The 21,574-nt window shown below is 39.1% G+C and overlaps 1 protein-coding gene across 2 annotated transcripts in view; it reads right to left on the bottom strand.

Annotated features, from left to right (window-relative positions):
• Nucleotides 1–21,574, bottom strand: part of LOC122562583 (acyl-CoA dehydrogenase family member 10-like) — a 59,285-nt gene that overhangs the window by 3,704 nt on the left and 34,007 nt on the right. For both annotated transcript variants that reach the window (XM_043715543.1, XM_043715545.1), the window contains exons 12-18: nucleotides 21,045–21,218; nucleotides 13,833–14,239; nucleotides 11,250–11,390; nucleotides 11,006–11,143; nucleotides 8,971–9,061; nucleotides 7,603–7,761; nucleotides 5,281–5,453 (exon numbers count right to left, since the gene is read on the bottom strand). In XM_043715543.1, coding sequence (XP_043571478.1) covers nucleotides 5,281–5,453; nucleotides 7,603–7,761; nucleotides 8,971–9,061; nucleotides 11,006–11,143; nucleotides 11,250–11,390; nucleotides 13,833–14,239; nucleotides 21,045–21,218 — 1,283 coding nt within the window. The remainder of the gene's footprint in view (nucleotides 1–5,280; nucleotides 5,454–7,602; nucleotides 7,762–8,970; nucleotides 9,062–11,005; nucleotides 11,144–11,249; nucleotides 11,391–13,832; nucleotides 14,240–21,044; nucleotides 21,219–21,574) is intronic.

The raw sequence follows: 21,574 nt of genomic DNA, 5'->3' as shown, positions 1-21,574 counted from the left end.
TCCCTAGGACCTTACCATTAAGTGTATAAGTCCTGCTAAGATTTGCTTTCCCAAAATGCAGCACCTCGCATTTATCTGAATTAAAATCCATCTGCCACTTCTCAGCCCATTGGCCCGTCTGATCAAGATCCTGTTGTAATCTGAGATAACCCTCTTCACTGTCCACTACACCTCCAATTTTGGTGTCATCTGCAAACTTACTAACTATACCTCTTATGCTCGCATCCAAATCATTTATGTAAATGACAAAAAGTAGAAGACCCAGCACCGATCCTTTGTGGCACTCCACTGGTCACAGGCCTCCAGTCTGAAAAACAACCCTCTGTCTTCTACCTTTGAGCCAGCTCTGTATCCAAATTGTTGGTTCTCCCTGTATTCCTGAGATCTAACCTTGCTAACCAGTCTCCCACGGGGAACCTTGTCGAATGCCTTACTGAAGTCCATATAGATCATACCTTTGTTACTTCTTCAAAAAACTCAATCAAATTTGTGAGATATGATTTCCCACACACAAAGCCATGTTGACTATCCCTAATCAGTCCTTGCCTTTCCAAATACATGTACATCCTATCCCTCAGGATTCCCTCCAACAACTTGCCCACCACCGACGTCAGGCTCACTGGTCTATTGTTCCCTGGCTTGTCTTTACCGCCCTTCTTAAACAGTGGCACCACATTAGCTAACCTCCAGTCTTCTGGCACCTCACCTGTGATTATTGATGATACAAATATCTCAGCAAGAGGCCCAGCAATCACTTCTCTAGCTTCCCAGAGAAGGTCCTGGGGACTTATCCACCTTTATGCGTTTCAAGACATCCAGCTGTGATATGGACATTTTTCAAGGTGTCACCATATATTTCCCTACATTCTATATCTTCTATATCCTTCTCCACAGTAAATATGATGCAAAATACTCGTTTAATATCTCCCCCATACTCTACGACTCCACACAAAGGCCACCTTGTTGATCTTTGAAGGGCCCTTTCTCTCCCTAGTTACTTTGGATTCTCCTTAATTCTATTTGCCAAAGCTATCTCATGTCCCTTTTTTGCCCTCCTGATTTCCCTCTTAAGTATACTCCTACTTCCTTTATACTCTTCTAAGGATTCACTCGATCTATCCTGTCTATACCTGACATATGCTTCCTTCTTTTTCTTAACCAAACCCTCAATGTCCCTATTAATTTACAGGCAACTCAAACTGATACTAAAACAATATTGTTGTTTTAATTTAGTGAGGCTACAATACTGAAAACAATGTATTGTTACAGCGCTTGTTGGTCACACACAGTTTAAGGGCTGTCATTTGGATTACCACCTGGGTTAGGAAGATTCAAAATTAGCCAGAGATCCACTGTCACCAAAATAAACTCTTCAGTTCCCCAATTTCTCATATGTCATTTCAGAAAGGATCACTCAAGCTAACTTTGCAAAACATTAAGAAAAAGCAAAAAAACAAATGTAGATGCTGGAAATCTGAAACATATTGAAATACTAGAAACAATTGGCTGGTAAGGTAGCATTTGTATATGATCAAACCAGTTCAAAACTTGGATCTGGACCTTTCTTCAAATATGCAGATTAATGATGTGGAAGATTGTATTCACAATGAGGAGAATTCTTATCAGATTGTTGGCTCCAGTTAGAACGAATGAATGGATTAGCTTTATTGTCACATGTGCTCGCATGAGTACAGTGAAAAGTTTACAAGTCGCCACTTATGGCACCATCTTAGGCACAAGGTACATAGGTACATATTCTTAAGTAAAAATTCTTAGGAAAAAAATTAGAAAAATAAAGAAATAATAAGTCCAGTATTACCGACCTTCGGAAGCACAAAATCAGGTAACACATTTAAAGAAGTAAAACGTCCAGAACAATGATAATACAATAAAAGAAAAGAAAGTTATAGGAAGAGAATTTAAGACAAAGTCTACTTCATAACTCTGGGCCCAAGATCCCAACTCCACTGCTGGAATCTCATGGTGAACACACCGCAATGCTGAAGGAAAAGCCACTTGGAGTCACAGACTGACTGAAGCCGCCACAAGTAAACCCAGATTGACGCTGATGATAACAGCCACTGAAGCTCCTGAAAGGACTTCCAGGCTGAACCAGACCAACCATGTCACCACAGAGACAGTGCAGAAGCCTCAAGGAAACCTGAGCCATTGGAATCCCAGGTTCTACAATTGCACACTTCATCCATTTATTTGTAGAGTGAGAAAAATAATACAAGAAAATATTCCACTCTTTTAATCCTACAACTAAGGAAGGCAATTTGTCTATAAAAAGGGAGTTCATTTTTAAAAAAAAGTATGCATGGAAGATGTGCAGCCAGTGAGAATTATCAGAATTAAAAATAGTAAAGATAATTTGCCAGCAATTCAACACTAGGAGGCAGAACCTGTTGCCTGTCAGATCCTAGTGGAAGCTGAAGATTGCCAATGGTAATTTGAAATTAGGCAACTGTGGAACAAAGATGGCTTTTGGATTTAGGGAAACAGCTTGTGGCAAAAGGGACAAAAAAGACCGAACAAGCTTTTGCTTGTTTGTGGGGCCATGTCTGGAGAATACATCCTGTCTGATTCTTGAGTAAAAGGCTTCCTACAGTAACACCACTCCAGGAGGAGCATTGTGTTTTAACAGAGAGCAGAAGTTGGCTATTAACGAGGTTAGTACCTGGGAATTGGTTCCAGTAAGTCTGGAAGAGACTCTATATTCAAACAGATGTCAAATATTGAAGTCTTAGGAAAAGACAGTCAATCTTTCAGAGAGGGACCATAGCTGAAGTTTTTTTAAACTGTTTTTTTCTGTAGAGAAGAGTTTGGCTGCGGTGACGCTGCATAAAGATTTGAAAGCTCCTTGCTTAATCTCCCTTCCCGCCCAAAGAGTAGAAAGCCAAGTTAGAGTATTATTATTTTTACCAGAGTGAACTGAAATGGTAATCCTGATTGATGCTTCCAGAGAAGCAAACAATGAGTCTACAGCTGTGCCTGTGAAGCAAAACATTGTGAAAACCAGTTAAAATTGGAGGTGTAGTGGACAGTGAAGAAAGTTACCTCAGATTACAACAGGATCTTGATCAGATTGGCCAATGGGATGAAGGGTGGCAGATGGAATTTAATTTAGATAAATGTGAGGTGCTGCATTTTGGGAAAGCAAATCTTAGCAGAACTTATACACTTAATGTTAAGGTCCTAAGGTCCTAGGGAGTGTTGCTGAACAAAGACACCTTGGAGTATAGGTTCACAGCTCCTTGAAAGTGGAGTTGCAGGTAAATAGGATAGTGAAGATGACTTCTGGTATGCTTTCCTTTATTGGTCAGAGTATTGAGTACGTGTTGGGAGGTCATGTTGCGGCTGTACAGGATATCGATTAGGCCACTGTTGGAATAATGCATGCAATTCTGGTCTCCTTCCTATCGGAAAGATGTTGTGAAACTTGAAAGGATTCAGAAAAGATTTACAAGGATGTTGCCTGAGCTGGAGGATTTGAGCTATAGGGAGAGATTGAATAGGCTAGGACTGTTTTCCTTGGAGCCTCAGAGGCTGAGGCGTGACCTTATAGAGGTTTATAAAATCATGAGGGGCATGGATGGGATAAATAGATAAAGTCTTTTCCCTGTGGTCGGGGAGTCCAAAACTAGAGGGCATAGGTTTAGGGTGAGATGGGAAAGATATAAAAGGGACCTTTTTCACTCAGAGGGTGGTACGTGTATGGAATGAGCTGCCAGAAGAAGTCATGGAGGCTAGTACAATTGCAATATTAAAAAGGCTTCTAGATGGGTATATGAATAGGAAGGGTTTGGAGGGATATGCTGGCAAGTGGGACTTTTTCCACGTGTGGAGTCAGCTATTACGAGGGGGTATAGTTTTAAATTAAGGGATGGTAGGTATAGGACAAATGTTAGGGGTAGATTCTTTACTCAGCGAGTCATGAGTTCATGGAATGCCCTGCCAGTAGCAGTGGTAGACTCTCCCTCTTTATGGGCATTTAAACGGGCATTAGATAGGCATATGGAGGATAGTGGGCGAGTGTAGGTCAGGTGGGCTTGGATCGGCGCAACATCGAGGGCCAAAGGGCCTGTACTGCACTGTATTTTTCTATGTTCTATGTTCTAGATTGTGTTGGGATATCTGGTCGGCATGGACGAGTTGGACCGAAGGGTCTGTTTCCATGCTGTACATCTCTATGACTCTATGACTGACAAGTTTTTGTATTTTTATTTATCCTTTAACTGTGTTTGTCTTTGTTTTGTGTGAATGGTGTCTGAAAACATATGTTTCAGGTTTGGAGCATAGACATTAATTAGATTAACTTGCTGTTTAATTTCGTGATTAGGTGTGGCTGTCTGTTTCTGTGTCATAACACAATGGAATTATTATAATCACAGCAAGTACTAAAGGATACAAGAAACGGACTTGAAAAAAGGGACACTAATTTATACAGCCTGAGAAAGGGATGTGGATATGTTTGGGTCATCTTTGGCAATAGATATGCAAAAAGAACACTAGACTGACAATCCTAGTTCTTCGACCAGGCTGGTAAGATCTGATTGGTTAAGGTGTTACCATAAGAATGTAGCAGATCTTGTCAGTCCCTTTTTTATTCTCATGAAAAATGAGGCTATGTAAAAAATTCTTTTCACCTACTGAAACTGCAATCTTGAGTGGAATTCATCCTTTTATTGAAAGGTGGGGAAACATCAACAATGCCCCTGAAGAAGTGGGTAAACTCCATCTAGAGTGCAGAATGTGAGAAAATTTCCATTTGTGTGCAAAGGCTGCCAAACCACCATTTTGGTCAGAAAAAAGGAGGGTAATTCCCAATAAGCAACTCAGAGACTCAGTATTGCTACTTAGTAGAATTTAAAATTTAAAATACGTAAAACACAATAGCATTACCAGGATACAGCACTTAAAATGTTAGTAGAAGAAAAGAATACAGCGTTGGAGTTTAAAACCTTGAAGATGAAGATAATACTGCAACATTGCTATTGTATGGAGTTTAAAAGTTTGAAGACATATTAAGGGAATCAAAACAGCATTCATTTAATGCAGGATAAAACACTTTACAGTAAAGTAAATTATTTCATTTTCAGAGAATGTTATATTGTTAAAATATCTCTGAAATTTACTCAGGACATTTACCCTGATATCAGTAAAAAGCAATGTGAGATTGCATTAAACAGTCAGTCAGGGATACTTTTCAACATCTTTATTGGTCTAGATTTGAATGGAGGCATCAGTGATCAACTTCACTCAGTTTAAGATACTCACCCGCTCCTTCATGAGTTGTAATGCTCGATCTGCATAGCCAATGAGTCGCATACAGTGGTGTATCCTTCCTGGTCCAAGCCTTCCTTGAGCAATTTCAAACCCTTGGCCAGGCCCCAATAGAATGTTCTCTTTTGACACTCGAACATTTTCAAATAGAAGTTCGCCATGACCTCCTGCGGTAAAGTAATAGGTGTGTTTTTATGTCCAATCACACCTACAGCAATATCTCTCTGCTCTCACTATTACATCTGGATCATCTCTCTTCTCACTCACAATTCAGACTGTTGCATCATTTCTACACCTTTCCCATCCGTCCAATCAAACTAGATCAATTCTCCCTCCTCTCCTGTCTTGGCACCTGGAAAGACTTCCAGTGCTTGCTCTCCAGACTCGTCACAGAAAACTTATTCAGAAAACATTACTATGCCATGACCTTGGTGGGCAGACACAATAGTTCTCAGTTGAGCCATCCAGCTTACAGCTTATTTTCATAGATAGAAGGCAAACTTGCGTGGCTGTGCCAGCACTTTGAAAAAAAAAACTCATTATTCCTAATGCCCTGCCCTTTTCCACATTGATCAATTTCCTTTTCAAGTACATATTGTCCAATTGCCCTTTGACAATTAGCATTGATTCTACTTCCATCACTCTTTTCAGCACTGCGTACAACTTGTTACATTTCTTATGATCCCAGCCAATGATAATAGCGGACAAGCCACAATGAGACCTGCCTTGATGGACCAAAACTTTTAGTTTTTCTTTTTGTTTATTGTGGAGGCGAGAGACTGAAAAATATAACAAGAGGATGCCAATGTACTTTTAACAAAACAATATAGTACACTATACAAGAACAACCTCATTCCAAACATCAGAACAAAAAATAATCCCTGTTACCCTTAGCAAGACTCTTACATTCAAAGCTCATTGAAGAATCATTTCTATCTCCACATGAAAGTTTCTTGCTCAGCTGAGACACCTTTTTGCCACCTTTTTGTCAAATTTCTGTGCATTCATTCAAATGCTTCTTAAATATTTCTCCCCAAAACCTTCAAATAAGTTGCTAAGTCGGTTCACTATTACTACTTAACACAGGTTCCTTAAAAATTTGTCTTCAACAACCTTACAGGATGTTTTCCTCTGACACCGCTACAGCCTTCTGCTTCTAGAGTTTTCTTCTAAGCAAGTTTGGACACTTCCCCAGCTCTGACTGCGTGGACACTGTTAACTAACAGTACTTCTAACTGTTATGGATCTCTTCTCTCGGAATGAACCTTCTGCTGGCCCATCTCTCTCTGGATTGTAACACTCAAATCAGCAAACATCTTAGCAATTATATCTCAGAAAATTACATGGTTCTTCAAAATGCTAGCTCTAATTCACTGTTCAAAACAACTTCCTGAATTTTCTTTGAAAAAGACCTTCACAGAACTGAAAACTAAAATAAATTTTTCATCCTACATAGAATATATGTAGATCCTAGATATTGATACATTATGAATCTTCAGCAGACATTAAAATATTTTTCCTGATCTCTCCTTAGCTTTTATGCTAATTATCTTTTGGTCTATGTTAATCAGACTCCTGCTAGTCAAAGCAGTTTGTCCATATTTGCTCTATCAAAATCCTTCATGTTGTTCAAGTTTCCAAGTGAAATGCTTCACAGTAAAGGACTGCTTTATATTGAAGAGAAAACCAATTTTTACAGGCTTCTGTCTTGACTTATAGTCAATCTAACCTCAGCTTTCTGCCAATTAATTTGATAGGAACCACACATGGTAAACAACATGAGAGGCATTTCAGTTTTGTGAATTTTATGCTTGCCAAGATAACATACATCACTACTAGAAAGTGGAACACTTTCATATTTTAAGTCCCTAATGTCAGCAACAATGCACCCTCAAATCGAATACAAGAGTCATGTACAGAACTCAAGTCCCCTCCATTTGTTCCAACCTCACAATCACACCTGTTCTGAATCAGTACAACACTTTCTCACATTTACACCTGCCAACCTGTGGTGTCCTTGTACAGGGCCATAACATTCACATCACATTACAGGCTGCTCAGAGCCTGAGAATATGGAATAATCATGAATCAAGGTTAAACAAATGTACTAGGTGGAACACTTAGCCAATGGATGAAGAGAATTTCTAACACTGCATTACCCAAGATATATCAGATCCAAGTGTTGTCTTGGGTAGCCTCCAAATGTAAGCTTTTTGCCAGGGTCAAGCACAAAGCCTGCTCATCTACACAGATTCCTCAACTGTACAACATGCTTTGACCTCACACAGGCACTGCTCCCATATTAGCCTGCCTTACCCGGAGGGTCTTCCATCCCATAAACTGATAGGGGTCGGACAACTTTAATCCCTGGTGTATCCATGGAAACCAGAATCATTGACTGCTGTCTATGACGATGAGCCTGTGGATTGGTTTTTCCCATAAACACACATAGTTTGCAGCGAGGATCCATTGCACCTGTCAAAACATAAAAAGCAGCAATTAGAACAATCATTCCCAAAAAAACAAGGAATCACAGCCGGTTATCCGTTTTAGTATTATGTAACAGTGGTTTCATGGCTCACAGTAATTCAATTGAAACACCTTTATAATTTACTTCCTAGTTATGGTCACCAAGACACAAAAATACTAAATGAGGTAGCAGAAAAATTCAATGAAACTTGAGCTTAATATCTACATCATGTTAAGCGACTCAAGCAATAACAAAAAGGATGCAAGCATACAAATAGGTGCAGCGAGGAACAGGAAGATCGATGCCAAGTGTAAACATAAGAAATAAGAGCAAACCATTCAGCCCTACAGGATGCTCTGTCTTTTAATGAGATCATGGTTGATCTGCTACTTCAACATAATTTTCCTGCAATATCTCATTTTCCCTTGATGTAGACATTTATCAATTTCAATCTTGAACGTACTGAATGACAGAAACTTTACAGCCCTCTGGGGCAGAGCTCCAAAGATTCATCACACTCTGAGTAAATAAGTGCTTCCTCATCTCTGCCAAATGGCCTTCCCCTTATTTTGAAACTGTGTATTCTAACCAAAGACAACATTCTTCCTGTTTTTACATTGCTGACCCTGTAAGAATTCTGTATGATCAATGAGATCATCTCTCATTATTCTAAACTCCAGAGAATATAAGCATAATCAATTTAATCTTGTAACAAAAGGCAATCACTCAATCCCAAAAATTTATTTGGTGAACCTTCACTGCACTTCCTCTTTGGTAAGTATATATTTTCTTAGGCAAGGAGACTAAAACTGTACACAATATTCCAAATGTGTTCTCACTAAGGCTCTATATAATTGCAGTAAGACATCTTTGCTCCAAAATGCAAGTCTGCTTTAAGTGTGAAGTTGATTAACTCTGAGGAAAGACAAGAAGTGTACTTCAAAGTGCATACAAGGCAGTTTACATAGGATGAACCCAAACAGGCAAGTGAATAGAAAAAAGTGAAATTAGGAAAACATCTACTGAAGTTATTGAACATCAGTTAAAATGCCACAACTAGAAGAGATGAATTTTCAGGCAAAACAGCTTCTTCACATCCCAATTTTTGTTGTATTTCCAAATTCTGATGCAAGAAATAAACAGTATATTAACTGCACCTCAATTTGATTATTCTCATCCAATAACATTGTGTATCTTTCTTCGATCATTCTTACCTGATGTCCACCATTTGTGACCATTCAGGATATAACTGTCTCCCTCTTCAACAATTGAGGCTTCAATGTTTGTGGCATCTGAAGATGCAACCTGCACTTTGCAAGAACAACAAGGTGATATGGATTAACCAGACACCTCTGAATGTCATTGTTACCTGTAGCCTTTCAAAGATACTATAACATTAAAATTGAAACTTCACCAATGCCAAAAAGTACCTCAGTACCTGTACGTAAAAAAATAAAATTCTTCTTCCTTGAAGAATATCAATTATTTTTGGGATACAGTTCAAAGGACATTGCTGCACCACATTTAAAATGGTCATTCTTCATTTGGAAACATAGACTGTTGGCCAGTCATTTTCTCTCCTCATTCAATGTCCACAAATTTAACTTCCAACAAGGGTAAAAGGATAGTGAAGACAAGTAGAGATTTCCCTTCATCGTAGCCAACTGAGGCAGATTGTAGTACTCTCTCTGCTGACAGAACGACTCTGTACATATCAAAAACCAACACTCATAGATGCATACCTTAGTTCTACGGTTCATTTATTAAACAAGAGCAAAACAAAGTCTTCAGACATTAGTAACACTTTGAAAAGATGTCACTGAAATGTAAACGTAGGGCTGCTTAAACAGGTTAGATGGACTGGCCATGCTAAATTGGCCTGGGATTGCAGGCTAGATGGATTAGCCATGGCTAATGCAGGGTTACAGGGTTAGGATGGAGGGATGGGTCTGGGTGGGATGCTATTTGGAGGGTCAGTGTGGATTTCATGGCTTGCTTCTGCACTGTAGGGACTGTATGATTCTGTCTTTTGTACCTTCCTTGTGTCCTCTTCACAACTTACTTTCCTTTGTCATGATGCGGAAAAGGAGGAGTGCTCCGAAAGCTTGTACTTCCAAATAAATCTGTTGGACTATAACCTGGTGTTGTGTGATTTTTAACTTCTATCTTTGTGGCATCAGCAAAATTTGTAATCATACCTTCTGTCCCTTCATCCAATTTATTTATATAAGTTGTAAACTGTTCAGTACTGATCCCTGTGGGACACCACTCATTACATCTTGCCAGCTGGAAAGAGTAGACTCATTTACATCTACTCTCCCTTTCCTGTTAGCTAGTTTATCTTCTATCCATGCCAATATGTTACTCCCCACACCATGAACTTTTCTTTGCCACAATAATCTTTGATGTGGCACCTTATTAAATATTTTCTGGAAATCTAAATGCAATACATCCACCATTTCCCTTTTATGTACAGTACTTCATCTCCTCAAAGAACTCCAGTAGATTGGGCAGACATGACTTCCCTTTCACAAATCCATTGACTCTGCCTTTATCAAAGTTATTTATTGAAGTGCTCTACTATAACTCGTTTTATAATAACTTCTAACATTTTTCCTTTGACAGACCTTAAGAAACCTAGTTACAATTTCCCTGCTTTCTGTTTCTCCCTCTTTTTGAATAAAGGATATCCACTAGCTATCTTCCAACTAATGGAATCAAGTGAGTTTTGGAAAATTAAAACCAATGCATCAACTATCTCACTAGTAACTTAAGACCTGTGAATAAAGGACAGGCCACTTGTCAGACCACAACACTGACAATTTACTCAGTACCACTTCTCTGGAGATTGTGATTTTCCTAAGATCGTCCCTCACCCCCATTTCCTAATTCATCATTGCTTCTGAGATGTTATTTGTATTCCCCACTGTGAAGACTGTTGAAAAATACCTGTTCAATCATTTGCTATTTCCTTATTTCCCTCATTTTCTTGGGGGTCTAAAATAATACTTAACTCATTCAGATACTAATATCCCATTGAATTTATCTCTCAGTATTGGTACAGCCAAATCTGTGTTTTGAACTCAACTACATTAGGGGCACCAGTAGAATTTGAGTAATGTCAATTTATTTGCTGATGTATTTTCCATTAATGAAATGATTATCCTTAAAAATAAAAACAAAATATATTTCAGGGCTTCACTGACAATGTTTTAAATAGGAGTTAGAAATTCAGAATATTTATTTTACCTGGGGCTCAGTCATGGCAAAACATGATCTAATTTTTCCTTCTAATAACGGTAGAAGCCACTGTTCCTTCTGTGCTTCAGTCCCATATTTCAACAGGATCTCCATGTTCCCTGTATCTGGTGCAGAACAGTTGAAAGCCTGTAAGAGAGTGACACAACTTAAACTCATGGAATAAATTTAAATAGGCCATGCCAAGAAAAGTAAATTGATTCTTTTAACAAAGACTCACAAATAATTATAGTACCTCAGGAGCATGTAGAGACCTCCCCATGACCTCACAAAGGTGGGCATACTCCAGATTTGTCAGACCAGCTCCATATTTAATCTCAGGATCAGTTTTCAATGGTAAAAACAGGTTCCAAAGACCTTTAGCTTTAGCTTCAGTCTGCAAGTGCAAAATGTAATTTTTTTGATTAGTCACTATCTACAGAAAACATTTTCCAGTCATTTACATCCAAACGTATCATCTGCCACCACATACAATGAATCACCAGTCCTCAGAACAAAATAATATGTTATCAATATGGAATGACTTGCTGTGAATGACTAACCCAGGCACTTTCTAGTTGTTTTTGATATTTGCTTTTGAGAGTGTGAAGATTTTAATATAAAAGTACTAACTGGAATGATTAAAATGTTAAATAGTAAAAATAATTTTATGGCTCTAATCTCCTCCCCCCTTAAACTGCAAAATACACATAATTTTGATGACTCCAATTTACATTTGACTCCCATCACACATAACTGCAAATCCCAGATTCTGTTACCTACATACAAACTCTGCTACCCACATTTTATCATGTTCATCTTGCACTCTCATTCTTACTGACTTCTGGTGGCTTGTTAGCCTCAATACACAAACTTCAAAAATGTAATCTTTGATTACAAATGCCCTCACATTTAAGTTCCACTCCACCTTTGCAAATTTCCTCAGTCCTGTGCATAACCAACTCCAACTCGGGTCTGCTGTTAATTTTGAACCATTCCTCTCCTGTCAGAAGTTTCTGTCGACAGAGCGTTTGAACACTATGCCTAAACTTTTCAATCTTATTAGATTTCCATTTGTCTTCAATTCTCAAGTTTCAACAAAACATGAGCAGCACGGTGACTCACAGTGCCAGGGACCCAGGTTCGATTCCAGCCTCAGGCAACTGTCTGTTCGGAGTTTACACATTCTCACCATGTGTGCGTGGGTTTCCGCCAGGTGCTCCGGTTTCCTCCCACAATCCAAAGATGTGCAGGTTAGGTGAATTAGCCATGCTAAATTGCCCATAGTATTCAGGGATGTGTAGGTTAGGTGCATTAGTCAGCGGTAAATATTAGATAATAGGGTAGGGTATGTGTCTGGGTGGGTTATTCTTCGGAGGGTTGATGTGGACTTGTTGGGCTGAAGGGCCTGTTTCCATAATGTAAGGATTTTATGATTCAAACATTTCTGCCATCTATGATGAAAGGTGGGTAATTTATATATTATCACTTTTCAAGAGTTTGGATTTAAAATGAGTGGTATATGATTTTTTTTTGTAAAGGGATTTAATTAATTAGTTCAGTGTCATTGGAATCATGATTTTAAACCTGTATGTGCCAGAAAGCAGATGCCTGAAGGCCTCCTGGATGGAATTTTGTCTATTCTGTGGGGTTTTACGAACAGAGGATAGAAGACATTGAAGTGTTTTACGTTTATTTCAGTTCAGAATAATCAGGATTGATTTTGACTGGAAAAAACCTAGAGATGGAAAACCTTGTTGAGCTCAATGTCTGAGGTCAGATGTAAGTATAGCCTATCCTAGAAAGACAGAGTTTGTTTAGACCATTAAAGGGAACACATCTCAGTGTAAGAATCTCAAGTTGTGAGAGTCAAAGAAAAATGCTTTGCAGCTCACAGGACCAGAGGTGGAAAGAAGCAGTTAAATCAATCTACAATTGTGATGGAGAAGGAAAATATCTCTCCATTTTGATTAACTGTAAAGTAATGAAGTTGGGAGTAGATGGGATTTTGTTTTGTTGAGTGCTTGAAATCTTTTAATTTGTATTGTATATAGATAGATCAATTTGTTTTATTTTCCAATCTTTCTTTTGCACACCAAACTTTAGTTTTGTGTTGATGTTTCAGTAAAAGACTGCCACATTAAATTGGAAAAAAAAAGTCCATTGGGCCAGATTTCATTCTAGAATCTAACTCATCCAATAGTAACAGATTACACACCTTTTAAAAATTATTCTGTTTCCACATTCATACTTTGTCTATCTTGATGTTCATGATCTCTTCCCTTTTATGAAGAACCTTGTTGTTACAAGAGAATTCTGTATTACATATTTTTTATCTCCCTAATTCTTTTAGAATTTCTGCACAGCTATGAGCCACTCTATAACATCTATGGTAAGTGAACAGCTCCGACAAGCATCATCTGAGTTTGGTACTGAAGATCAACCTAGTTTTCAAACTGCAGAATATTTCACTAGTGTATTCAGTGAAAGATTTCCCTATTGTATTGAATGGAGCATTCTCCGACTGTATATGAAAATGGAAAAGGTAATTAAACATTTATTATTTTCTTAAGAATTTATTTTCCAAAATTGCTCCAAATTGGAGAAAGTCTTATAAAACCATTATTTTTTCCTTTAATTCAGTCTATAAAATATATCACATTATGATATCATGTTTGGGAAAGAAAATCTCTCCAATTCTCTCTTTTCTACTTTAACCCAGGTACAGAGCAATTGCTCCCTAACATTTTTGTTAAAAATTATTTCTAGAGGTTTGACCTGGTCTATATTATTTCAGAATGTAGAGATTCTGAATATCCTTTACAGCAGTTAAACATACTTTCAGTTTCTCCATTTTAGGATTTGGAGTCCATCGATTTTCATCCCTCTGGTGGTCCGTTAGTTCCCGTTCCAGAGGATAGATGTGTTTATCCATGAACATAGTCAGCTGGTGGTACAACTCTTGGACCCGAGGAGATAGCCCTTCAGGTGAGATAATTAAATGTCCTTTAGGGACTGATACCAAATGCTTGGAATGGTTATTAAGTGAAAGAGTAGATAAGAAATTTGTTGCTGATGATCTCTGTCTGTTCCATGTAGAATACTTTCTCACTGGAGGGTTTGGATTTCTAGTAGGGATTGATTTGAATTTTCTGAATCCTTCTCTTATAGCAAACATCCAGGACAACTCAGCTGTGCTCTCTACAAGTTTTCCAGCTGTTTCAGCTTTAGTTGAACTTGCCTGACCTAAACAGAACATTGCAAAAAGAAAGATGAGATTATGGAAATGTGCACATCTCAGGATGTGTGCAATGATGATAAAGATTCTAATTTGGATATCATAGAGTTGATTAAATATTTCACTATTGGACAAGCTTTTAATAGAATAAATATACAAGGGCTAGTAATATATTGACAGAACATTTATTAAGCATTTTATTATATTGAGAAACTGTGCTGAAGACATTCAGAAAGAGAAGATCATGTTCATTACATTGCTTCATCGAAGGTAGACAACCACCAACACAATATTAGCTTGATTCAATGTTAACCCTCTCAATTGAATTAGAGATTCCAAGCTCAACCTCTCGGACTAGAACATAGAGTCTAAGCTTATGGTTCAGTGCTGCAATAAATAGTAACTTTTACACTGTTGATGCCATATCTCAGCTGAAATATTAAAGCAAAGCATTGTTCTAATGACTTGCTATGTGCAAAATGATCACTATGTTTGTCACAAAACAACAATGTATAACTTTAAAGGTAATTATAAAATGCATTAGAATGTTGTGAAAACACCTTTCTTCTTTATATATGTGAGCAAGAATAGAAAGTGTTCTTTTATATTGCCTTCTCTAAACAATATTCATTTATTGATATCTTGAAAGGGCAAAATGTCACAGCCAGGAAATTTAGGCTCATTCACTCGGCTTCAGTTGTAGGAAGGTTAAGAGAAAGGATCATTTGAGATTCTCTTTACAGAGAAGGGATTATTACAAACATGCAATATAGTTGGTGGAAAAGGTCATATTGTAAAAACTGGATGAACTCTTCTAGGGGGCTACTAGATTGCTGAGAGATAGCCAAGAGGACATTGTAAATGCTGAAAATTCAAATGTACAATTTCAATATTTACATTAGATTCTAATAGATAATGTGTTATTGGAAAGCAGATCTAGGCTGGATTGGAAACACTTTTCATTAATAGTGGAAACTGGTTACAGGTGGAATCTTATAAAGGCTGTGCATTAGCCTTTAACAGTTCATTAACAATTTATATCAATGATCTAAATGGAGCACTGGGAATACTGTCAGTAAGCTTACAAGTGCCACACGATCTGTGCTAGTGATAGATACCTTGAGAGGAAAATATGGTTCCAATTTTACTTAGATATGGTGGAGGAAAGGACTGGGATCTGGCAGCTGACATTTATTGTAGATTCTGGAAACAACAATGGCAAACACAGCCCTGTTGCCCCTGCAAAGTCCTTCTTACCAACATCTGGGATTTAGAACTAAAACTGGGAGAGCTATCTTAGAGAATAATCAAGCAACAGCCTGACATGGTCATACTTACAGAATCATAACTTATAAAGTCCCAGATAATACGTCACTATACTTGGGTATGGCAAGTCCAACTTGCAAGACAGACCCAGTAGAGGTGGCAACATAGTGCTATATAATTAAATGGTAAGTGTCCTTAACATTGTCTCCTCAACGAGTCTCCTCCTCAGCTGATATATCAGTACCCTTCCATGGTAAATATCACTTGGAAGGAGCACTGAATTAAGCAAAAGTGCAGGATATATGCTGGGTGGGAAATTCATTGTCCATCACTGTGGTTCAGTCGCACCATTAACTGACTGAGCTGATCAGGTATTAAAGGACATTACAGCTAGACTGGTTCTGCAACAGGTAATAACAGAACCAACAAGAAAGAAAAACATACTTGATTTCATCCTCACCAATCTGCTTGACACAGATGTATCTGTTCCTGATGGTATCAACAGAAATGACTGCTGCACAGTCCTTGCAGGGGTGAAGTCCTTTCTTAATGTTGAGGATACCCTCCATTGTTCTGTGTGGTACTGCATGGGATAGACTTAATACAGATCCAGCAACTCAAGACTGGACACCAATGAGGTGCTGTGGGCCATCAGCAGTGCTCAAACAAAACCTGCAACCTCATGGCCTGGCACATCCTCCCTTCTCCCAGTACCATAAAATCAGGGATTGACCCTGATTGAATAAAGCATGAAGGTGGTCATGACAGGAGTGGCATCTGGCATACCTAAAAATGAGATATGAACCTCCAATATGAGATTATTTACATGCCAAACAGTGCAAGCACCAAATAATAGACAGGACTAAGCAATTTCACAATCAATGGATCAGATCTAAGCTCTGCATACTTGCCACATCCAGTTGTAAATGGTTGGCAGCAATTAAACAAGGCTCTCCAAACATCCCCATCCTCAATGATGAGGAAGCCCAGCACAACACTGCAAAAGACAAGGCTGAAACAATGCAACAATTCCTATCATGGTCATCTCTTCCAGCTGTGCTGAACTTGTCCCATTATTATGTGTGGTATATTTAGATTTTGCATTTTTTTATGAACTAAAGTTATATTCGGCTTTTAGTCTCCCCAGACCAGTAAATAATTTCAGAAAACCCTCTTTGAAGGCATGCTTCACTTTCCTGATAAGATTGATATCTTTTCAAGCTTTTTTATTTAAATGAGAGGATTCATGATTCTGCATATTATACATTGTTTGCAATATCTACTTTTCCTTGTACTTATGTACTGCCTGTACTTTTCTCTTGATTTGTAATTCGATCCCTTCTGGATTGTGTAACTGAGTTTTTATGGGCTGCAGGCAATGCACTGATAACTACAGTTTGTCGTCTGATGAAACTGTTACACTCACTTTAGCATCCAGCTTGACATTGGTAGTATGTTCCTTGAAATATTACAGAATGGGGTCATTGAGCTCACCAGGAAACATTTTTATCCTCATCTAGCAGCGATTCTTCAACTTCACGAATTGCCTTTTACCTGTGAAAAGGTTTTCTTTGGAACTATAAAGGTAGAGGTTTTACTTCAACACATCTTCTCAAGATGGTTAATTTTCCTGCAGAGAAAGCATTCTATGATTGTAGGACACTGCTCATGCCTCTGGGTCTTTTTGGCACCACTGGCAGAATTTTATAACATCTTGCATTTTCTCTCCTAATGATGGCTTCTTTTCTGATGCTTCATTTACAGTCGTGCTCTTAAGGAACTATATTGTCATTGGAGGGTTCCTGAATAAAGGTTTTCTTCACCAGACCTGCTTGTCTGACCAGCTTTTTTTCTAAGATTAGATTTTCCTTAGATTGCAATAAATTTGCTTGGTATTGATCAACATTACTGACTGCAATGCAGTGTCATTAATTCTGCTTTTAGGTCTCCACACTTTCATCCATTAACCAGTCTGTAAGGGCATTAATGAAAGTACTCACTGATTCAGCTGGTTTCTGGGCCCGTTTTGAATTTGACCCTTTCAAGAACCTTATTGTTCTTCAATCTGAAATTGTTGTCAAGAACTTAAGACCTCAAATGTATCTCATGTCTCACCGATGCTTTGTCTTGCAAAAACATTGCCTGCTACTGTTCCAGTGAAACAGAGCCACTGGCCAATCCTGAAGCAATTTTGTATCATAAGAATATTTTGTTTCCCAAGAGTCCAGTTTTGAGTTTGATTTGGCCACCTTTCATGTGGTTAAATCTCTCAGATAGTGTAAATTCACGTCAGCTCCTTCTGCAACACCTTCCAAACTTATAAACTCTACTGCCTAGAAGGACAAAAGCAGCAGATGCATGGGAAACCACCTGCAGTTTCCCTCCAATTCTAATGGGGAATTATATCATCGCTCTTTCACTATCACTGCATCAAATCTTAAAATTTCTTTCCTAACAGCACTGTGGGTCTTTCTAAATCCCATGGACTGCAGCAGTTCAAAACCGCAGGTCACCATCACCTTCTCAAGGGCAATTAGGGATGGGTAATAAATACTAGGAGAAAGTGAGGACTGCAGATGCTGGAAATCAGAGTTGAAACGTGTGGCGCTGGAGAAGTACAGCAGGTCAGGCAGCATCCGAGGAGCAGGAGAATCTATACTTCAGGCTAAGCCCTTCATCAGGAATGTTTGGGAGCAGGGAGAGCTGAGAGATAAATAGGAGGGTGAGGGTGGGGATAAGGATGCTGGGAAGGTGAAAGGTAGTTACAGGCAGGGAGTGATGGTAATAGGTCAGAACGGATAGATGGGAAGGAAGATGGACAGGTAGGACAGTACTGAGTTGGAGGGTTGGATCCGGGATGAGGTGGGGAGGGGAGATGAGGAAACTGCTGAAGTCGACATTGATGTCATGTGGTTGGTGCTATACTGGGCATCATCCTCTGCCATTTCTGCTATCTACTATCAGACCTCACCACCAGAGATATATTTCCCACCCCACCCTATCGGTATTCTGCAGAGACCATTCCCTCCATGACTACCTCGTTAGCTCCATGCCCACCCACCAACCCATCCTCTACTCCTGGCACCTTCCCTTGCTGCCACAACAGATGGAGAAAGTGAGGGCTGCAGATCAGAGTCGATAAGTGTGGCGCTGGAAAAGCACAGCAAGTCAGGCAGCATCCGAGGAAAGAAGAACCAACATTTCAGGCATAAGCCCTTCCTTATGCCCGAAACGTTGATTCTCCTGTTCCTCAGATGCTGCCTGACCTGCTGTGCTTTTCCAGCAACACACTCTCAACTGTCACAATAGATGTAAAACCTGTGCCCACATCTAACCCTTCACCTCCATCCAAGGCCCCAAAGTATCCTTCCATATAACTCTATGCCATGCAGCAGAGATTTTCCTGCACATCTAAACACCTCATCTACTGTCTCTGTTGCTCTCGATGTGGTCTCCTGTATACTGGGGAGACAGGACGCCAAGTCATGGAACGTTCAGGGAACATCTCTGGGACACACGCACCAAACAACACCGCCGACCTGTGGCCGACCACTTCAACTCCCCCTTCCACTTCGCCAAGGACATTCAGGTCCTGGGCCTCCTCCACTGCCAAATCCAAGCCACCCAATCTCTGGAGGAAGAACGCCTCATCTTCCGCCTTGGGACTCTCCAACCACACGGCATCAATGTTGACTTCACCACTTACCTCATCTCCCCCACCTCATCCCAAATCCAATCCTCCAACTCGGCACTGCATCTCTCAGTTTTCCCCCAACATTCCCAAAGAAGGGCTTATGTCCGATTCTAGTGCTCATTGGATGCCGCCTGACCTGCTGTACTTTTCCAGTGCCACACTTTTTGACTCTAATAAATACCAGCCAAGCAAGAGATGCCCACATCACATGAACAAATTTTTTAAAATCCATGGTTTTTCGGAGGTTGCGGGTAGATTACTTGAAGTTTTACATTTCTCTTCCAGTATTGGAAGTTTTTCCATAATGCTCAGTCTTCTACCGATTCCCACTGCAGAGCTATCCTGGAGAATCAATCAGGTATACTAGGCATTAATTTCTTCAACCTTTTAAAAGCTGCAGATTAGTTAATTTATTTCAATAATTTCTTTACTACCTTCCTACAAGGTGGTGAGTATTTTCAGCCATTTTTTTGATTTTGATTTTCTGTGCTACCTTGCTGTCACCATGTGTGGTGGAGCAACCTCAGATCAGGACTGCAGAGTTTTTATTATAAGCTACCCTTACTAGGGGTCTGACTGTTCCCAGTGCTGCTTGCCTAGTTTATGTAGGTTTGGTCACCTGATCTACGATCTTTGCTTGTTACTTTGACTCAAAGTCTGAGATTTGTAGATTGACATTTTCTTCTTAAACCACCAAATTTTTCTGACCGCCTTGAATGCCTTTCCAAGTTGATTTTCAGATTCTGAGTGTCTCCACTTCATCCTTGGAGGAACATTGGGGTTCTTCAATTGTCTGCTAGCGAGTTCTGCAGTTTTGGCATCTCTTTTTCAGGTCTGATTTTTAATCTTCTTTAAAGTTACACTTCTGGTACTTTGGGATCCATCACAACTGCCATCAGATTGTATGTTACTTTAGCTCTGGAGAGATGACTGACTCATTGGTATGTTCAAACAACTAGTTTTTTTATTTATCAATGACATAACTAACGTGTATCACACCACACACCATGATCATTCTTCTCCCAAAGTGTGTTCCCAATTCAGGAGGTAGGGCAGCAACATTAAAAATGGCTGATCTGGTCAATGTGCAGATGTACTCACAACACAGATGCAACAGCAAAGAACACACAGAAATACGCAATTCCTACTGGCTGGAATATCTTGCATATTTCACTGTCAAAATAGCCAATCTCACAATCAAAAGAAAAAAAGTTTTTTTATTCTTTTTGCTTGCCGTCATTGTAAGCTCTAACAGCGCTTAACACAGAAACCACATTTTTCAAACTGCACTTCTGCATGTTGGTTGCTGCACCTTGCAGTGGTGTCCATAAATGCTCTAATGTTCTCCAAGTCAACCATATGTTTTCTTTTTATCCTCATTATCACACAGTCCCAGACATGAACTCTTACAACCCTTATGCTCCAATCACAATTTGGGGGACCAGTGTGTCTTTTTCATAAGTATGTGCAATTTCTAGCCAGTGTTCTTAGATAGTGCTCAGGAGTATAAGAATCCTTGCTGTTCTTTCCCACTGTCACCTGAAGTCACAGCTGGAGACAAATAATCCGTAACTTTTGTGGTTAATATGGCTTGGTACTAATCTGTATAGCTTAGTTTGACATGTAGTTCCTTTATCTTTTGAGAAGATATTTCATAAGAACATAAAAATAGCAGGAGTAAACCATTTGGCCCCTCAAACCTGCTGTCCATTCAACAAGATCATGGCTGATCTGTTGTAGGCATCAATTCCTCTTTCGTGCCAGCTCAGCATAGCCATCAACTCCCTTTGATCATTGTATAATGTATTATTCCTCCATTCATCAGTAATAGAAAACACTTGAAAGATTCTCACCTTGAAGTGACCGCTTATAGACTCCTTGGAGTATGGCTGCGACTCGGAAAAAGGAAAATGCCATATAAAAATTCCAGTTTTTGACAGGATTTATACCCATCTTATCGCAATACATAGTAAGATATTCCAGATCAGATGGGATTCCAAGCTCTGTCAAATCACAATTATTCAACCCTACAGTAGAAGGAAAAGACATGTATAAATTGATATTGCAATTGATTAGAAAATAATCTGTTAGCTGTTGTGCCAGAAGCTGAGTGTTATGACACAGATCTCGAAACCCTCCGCTAATTAAAACCAAATACCTGGAAAAGCTCGCCTCGCAATCTCCTAAAAGTGTGAGTGAGTGAAAGAGAACTCCTAATTTCCACTGTTTAAAGAAAAAAAACAATTAACTTTCCTAACTCTTAACAGTGAACACTCAACAGAAACAAATAACAAATCTGAGTCCCCTTTTTCCTAACTAATTACTATCTGACCCCAACTCTATAAAAACGCAGCTAAGCCTTTTCCCTGGGGTGGGTCGGGGA

The sequence above is a fragment of the Chiloscyllium plagiosum genome, chromosome 25 (genome assembly GCF_004010195.1).
Source record: "Chiloscyllium plagiosum isolate BGI_BamShark_2017 chromosome 25, ASM401019v2, whole genome shotgun sequence".
Taxonomy (NCBI): domain Eukaryota; kingdom Metazoa; phylum Chordata; class Chondrichthyes; order Orectolobiformes; family Hemiscylliidae; genus Chiloscyllium; species Chiloscyllium plagiosum.
The sequence above is the reverse complement of the archived record's forward strand: the minus strand, read 5'-3'. Positions and strand labels throughout refer to the sequence as shown.